The sequence below is a fragment of the Echinococcus granulosus genome (genome assembly GCF_000524195.1).
Source record: "Echinococcus granulosus chromosome Unknown EG_S00001, whole genome shotgun sequence".
Taxonomy (NCBI): Eukaryota; Metazoa; Platyhelminthes; class Cestoda; order Cyclophyllidea; family Taeniidae; genus Echinococcus; species Echinococcus granulosus.
The window spans coordinates 238,968-244,926 of NW_020170381.1; the positions used below are offsets into that span (position 1 = coordinate 238,968).

A 5,959-nucleotide genomic window follows, 5' to 3' on the forward strand; every position below is an offset into this window, starting at 1 on the left:
GGAGCTAGTGCTCACCCTCCTTCTAGCAATCAGTCGTGCCTGTGTTAGAAGCTGGCATCTTTAACAAATTCCTGTTGGTATAAAGAGCACAATTAGAGAGAGATCTGCAGATTATGTATTCAAAAGTACTTCTTTAGAACTGATCGTTAATTGGTATAAGTAGATTTTATAGTAAGGAAAGTGTTCGATGGATGATGTGCTTTGTTGTTTAGTTTTATTACAAAACGTGATTTAAACATTTTGATAGAATTGCTTTTTAAAAATTAACGAAGTGGGGATTCATTCAGCTTAAATATTGATGGCCACATGTGAATCACTTGCATATGAAAGTTTTTTGCCTTATAATTCGGCGCTGAGTAATGTGCGTAACCAGCGAAATTTGAATTTCAATTATGTTTTCCATATTGTTTTCATTTTTTTAATTTTGTTTAGTAAGGACTAATCAGGAAAATTTATTTCAGAGATAGCGCTATACGATCGGGTAGCCATGCCAGACAATCTCTAATGTCGTTCATGAATGACCAACGTAAAAGAGACCAGGAAAATGCGCCACCCTCTTCGCGGTCAGGAAATCCAGAAGTCCATATTTGCACGAATTCCGATGGTGGTGCTACTGTAGGAGAAGTCTTCACTTTATGTCAACCTGTCCCTATGCCTCGTGAAATACGACAAACACCTGGTCAGTTTACTCGCCCCCGTCAAGGGGAAGGAACTTTAGTGAAGAGATACAGAACTGACAGCTATTTCAGCCGTCCCGCTGAGTCTGTGAGTCAAAATGAAACCGGACGATCCACGCATAGATCACCGATGAATACCTCACCAGGTGTACAAAGTCAACATTCAGACAATGGAAAATCATTCCTCCTCCGACCTCAGAGTATCTCTGCAAACGTTGGCGAAAGTGCTGTCTTCAGTTGTGTGATTCGACCTTCTCCAGGAGTCCCAAAAATTTACCGAGTCTCCTGGCGGCACAAGAACCGTGAATTAAAGCAGGGGGGAGATGAAACGCCCCGAGTGATTACTAGAGCAAACAACCCTTGCGATGGGGTGTTTCAACTCCAATTCACCAACATATGTAGAGGCGATGATGGGGACTATGAAGTCTCGGCTTTGGATGAGAATGATGTGGAAATCTGCAGTGCGACATTTCATCTGTCAGTCGATGGTAAGCACTTGGAAGTGTCCGTAAACAAGCGAACGGCCAAGGCTTCAGTGTCCGTGCGGACTGAGCTTGTACCCTCTAATCTTTCAGTTTAGAGAAGTTACTAGCGTATATTTCTAGAAGTAGGTTGTTCTCTGAAATAAATTAATTAAAATATGGGCTGATAATAAGGAACAGTTTATTTGTCAACTTCAAAATTAGGCGTAAAATTAAAATGTCAAGTGCAAAAAACATTGAAGTTTTCCAGAAAGCATCTATTTTAAATGTTGCTTTGAACAAACTTAAACATCAAAGGAATGCGTCTATTTGGTTAAGTAATAGCAGTGCATTGCGTAACACTTGAACCTATTTTTTGCACTTCTATGTGCAGTGATCTAACTAAAACATCAGTGTATTCATAGTTTTAGCTATGTGATGGCGTTTTCACCACAGTAAATATCACTTTTGACCTTTCCTCCCATGCCTGTTCGTTCCCCTACTCGTTCACTGTTTTTTGTTGCATGAATATATTGCGTGGTGAATTTAATGTTGTTTGTGCACCACGCAAAGATTATCACGATTGTGGAAGACCCACGCACAGAGCCCGAATCACTTCAACAACTAAGGTGAATATGCCATTGGAGCTCAGGCGGCGTGTTGCGTCCTTACCCAACCTCCAACTAATTCATTCGTTAGATAAAGGCCCATTGCATTCCAAAATTTCCAACCAACCCGTCCTCATCGTGGGTCCCAGTAGAAACTTCTTGATGCTCACAAAGAGCCAAAGCAAATGTCACTTGAATGATTCCGTCAAATTGAAGTTCTACAATAAAAATCAATGTTACCAAAATAACCTGTGCCCATCGACTCCACTGCGTTATCGCGATCGTGACCTTTATTGTGGTAATTGCTCCCGATCATTGCCGAATTTGTTTGACTCCGATGTTACTCATCTATCAATAACTCTGGTGGAGAAGTATAGATTCTCTGCAAATCTACCCTCTTCATACAAAAAATCTGGTGCTTTACTACTACCATCCCGTAGGTTTAAAGCTTCGTATTTAATCACCCGCTTTCCTCTCTTGCGATGCACCTTTTGTCACTGAATTTCAAGGTGACCTGCTACTATGATAACAAATTTATAAGTGGTTCTCTTAGAGGATAGGCGATCGGGTAGTTTCATCACCCATTTCGCGTAGCTCAAAGTACATCATTTTTTCCCTAGAGTCATTTTTGAAACATCCATTCGGAATGGGTGGCGTACTTCAATTTGAAGCTCAAAATGCCCTAAAACGAAGGTAATGAAGTAAATATTTCCGCTGAGGAAACAGGACAGAAGTATCATGCCACATGTCTTGCAATTCTGATCAATAAGTCGCAAAAAGATGGGCTATTATGGGCTGTTGTAAAAGTGCGAGGCGAAGTATGGGTACTAAATGATCACAACGAATTGGGTCATTTTCCACAAGGCCCTTCGGGCAACTGGTGCTTTTCATATAAATGGTATTATTCATAGACAGTTTCGCCAGAGAGAAGGAGTCCAATTCCCAAATATTTGTATCGTTTGGGCAGTCTTTTATTGATATCTTTTTCGGGGTAATTTATGACCATTGACAGTTCTTTCATTGTTTGTTAAAGCATGTCAACTTTGAACTCTGAATTAATGTTTGTCATCCTTATTGCATCTATACTTTGCGATTAGTCACTCCAAGGAATTAGTTTCTCGATCAGTCAAACTTGACTTTTTAAAAAGGATTAATCTTGTAAAATGGCATGAGTGGTAAAACTTGGGTGTCAGAGCTATCTTGCTACCTTGATTAGTCCAATGAAGCAGGGCAGCATGCTCAGTCATTTTAATTATGTCTAACGGGGATGTCCTACCCGTCAGTTAATGAGGATGCTTCGCATCGTTCAAGAGATTGTTTCGTTTGTAACTTCTTTTCCTCCTTCCTCATCCATATTTAATCGGCCGGAAGCGTCGCCTCGATACTACAGAAAGCTATCACATAGTAGGCAGTTTTTAAACAATGCTACTGCTGCAGTAATGTATGCGATAATCTTAGCTAATTTGGGACATCATTCTACATGCCTCTTTTGGTGACGGATGCAAACGATAACCTGCATAATTTTGTTGTTTAAAAGCATAACGATTCAGGGAAAACAACAAAGACTCAGCAATTTCTAATAAAATTTCTAAAGTACTTTTACTTCCTCCGCAGCACATTCTTATTTTCTGGGTTTATTCTTAAAAGTCGAATATCTCTGTGAGCCTTAAAATGTGCATATAATTGGGAGCTAATTCTTTCACGGGTTCCTCCAGGACTTTTTACTAGAGTAAATCCTAGTTATGCTATGCCATTACTTTAGGCATTTGGAAAATTTAAGGCGCATCTGTTCACGAATGCGAAAAAGGCTTCAATGTAAGGAATTTCATTCTCCTTAGCCAGTATTAAGGTTTTTCGGAGCAAGTCCTACTGAAGTTAAAATTAATTAGTGACATCAAATCGAAATTACATTTAAGTTACCAATAAGATGGCAACAGTCGAAGAATACATAGAATTATAGTAAACTTTGGTAAGTAAAGGTTTGGCAATTGATGGACATTGTCCGCTAGTTCTTTTCCACATCACATCAAATTCTCACATGTCATCTACAAACGATTAAATAATTTCTATTTTAAGTAGGCTTACTTACCTAACGTTAACAACAAGTAAATTTGAGGTTTTTACCATTTATCAATAATGTGAGGACAGTCTGTTCGCGAAATCAGATACACCGCAACTTAAAATAGTAAGAATTGAAGTAGGTAGAAGAAAATACGACGAATTGCTTCCATGTGCGATAAAAGTCGCAGCTACTAGGCGTATAATGGAATGAACTCTGAAACCGGGATATGGGACGGTATAAATCTCTAATAACGATTGCAATCGGTCCTGTGCTTAATTTAAACGAATTCGATGCCGACTGTTTTTTTTTTGAAGCCAATGGAAAACAGAAATAGACTCATTTGTGCTCAAATTACAAATAAGGCTTCATTCTTTGCTGTTTGCACAAACTTTATTCTGTTATTTATTGATATTCACGGAGTTCCTAGAAGGTTACCCTATCACATCCTCTTCACACTTGCACGAATGACTTCACCAGCCTGCACTACTTTGATAACGCGTTGGTTTCTACAGCAATGTCGGGTATACTAATGACGCTATCTGTGTTCACCAGACAGGAACAGTTATGGGGACGAGGGGAGAGAATCACTGATACGTGATGAGGTTTTTTTGGACAGTCCAAGGCTTCCCTCTAGTGCTACTGTCGGTGTTGGCGAACGGCTGGAAATGACGTGCTATATACCTGGCTATCCCATACCACAAGTGTTCTGGCTCAAAGATGGTCAACAATTAAATGATCACGGCTCCACAAACGACTTTCAGGTACCCGAGATCCATTTGTAGAAAATTTCCTTTTCCTAATACACAGAAAATGGATTTTGTGTTTTACTTAATAGCTCACCCTTTTACAAGCACTGAAAATGTTTTGTTTCACTGTTCGCCGTTTAACTATGCTGTGTGCCTACATGAAAGACCGAAATAGGCATCTGTGAAAGAAATAATGGTTGTCATTTTCAGTGGACATTATTACTTCTCATCCATTTGACTGGTTTTTGCAGTTATATCAAACTAATCTATTTACATTCTAAACGCTCACTCTTTATGATTTTGTGCTTTCACTCCTAACAAATTCTAATCAGTGGACGTAGTTTTTTGGCACTTCATGGTTAAAGGCTTTGATTAATTAGGTTTTTTCTCGTTGAATGAATTAAACCGAGTGAATTTAATCAAATTTATCAAATTCTAGATCAGAAAACGGGGACACGTTTATCAACTTATTATACCGTATGCTCTACCCCACCACGCTGGCTTGTGGGAAGTGATTGCCCGTAATTCGGCTGGTCTCGTGATGAGTGGATCACGCATCGAGGTCAGGGCGACAGAGCGACGATCCCCACCGGTCCCGCGTGATCGTCGCGCACGCAGTCTCTCCCCCTGTGCCCTTACCGAAACGTCACAGAGGCGTGCGAATTTGTGCTTGGACAGGCCCCACATGCATGAGCAGGCACCGCAATTCACTAGATTATTTCGTGATCAAACCGCTTCCTGTGGAGATGATGTTCGATTTGAATGCACGGTGATCGGACTCCCCATGCCTGATGTAAGTCAGCTACCATCGGGTATCAGTAAACCAAGTAAATTCTCCATTTTTATTTTTGTTTTGATAATTTCGATTTAGGTATGGGTTTGCCTTCCAAAGTTGATGTTCCGCAAAATTCACTCAAAAGTCGTGTAGGGCTTTTGGAACATTAATGAACGATGAAATTGTCTCATTACGTTGATTGCACTTCCGATCTCTATTATATTCTAGTATTCAGCTGTGGCAAATGTGGTTACTACGACCACCAAATTGTTCAACTACCACAATGAAGTCCTCATTGAAATTGTCGAAATAGTAGTCAATTTATCATGTTCTAATGTAAAGACATGCGGAATCCGGTTTATGGTATTAGTGGAATGAAATGTCCATGTGATCTGAGATACTGCATAGACATGGGGAGGCATACCCTCCACAGGCATCTAGCCAAGGGGTTTCACCGTTATCTGGTGGAAGCCGCACCTAACTAGCGAAGGCGCTTTCACTCTGTGCGGGTGGTCGTCGTAGGTGCGCACGCGCGCACCGCCGCGTGGCCGAGGACCGACAGCACGCAACTGCCACGAGCGGCCCTGCACTTCGGTCTTCGATCAGGACATCCCCACCTCCACTGATTAA

At 40.6% G+C, this 5,959-nt stretch overlaps 1 protein-coding gene across 1 annotated transcript; it reads left to right on the forward strand. All coding sequences in view use genetic code 11, as the record gives it.

Annotated features, from left to right (window-relative positions):
• Nucleotides 1–513: 513 nt before the first annotated feature.
• Nucleotides 514–5,959, forward strand: EGR_00025 (Myosin light chain kinase, smooth muscle; the record flags this gene model as incomplete). The annotated part of the gene is made up of 4 exons (XM_024489274.1): nt 514–1,165; nt 4,361–4,569; nt 4,994–5,347; nt 5,852–5,959. The coding sequence occupies 4 exons, from the start codon at nt 514–516 to the stop codon at nt 5,957–5,959; spliced, it is 1,323 nt and encodes a 440-aa protein (XP_024355952.1).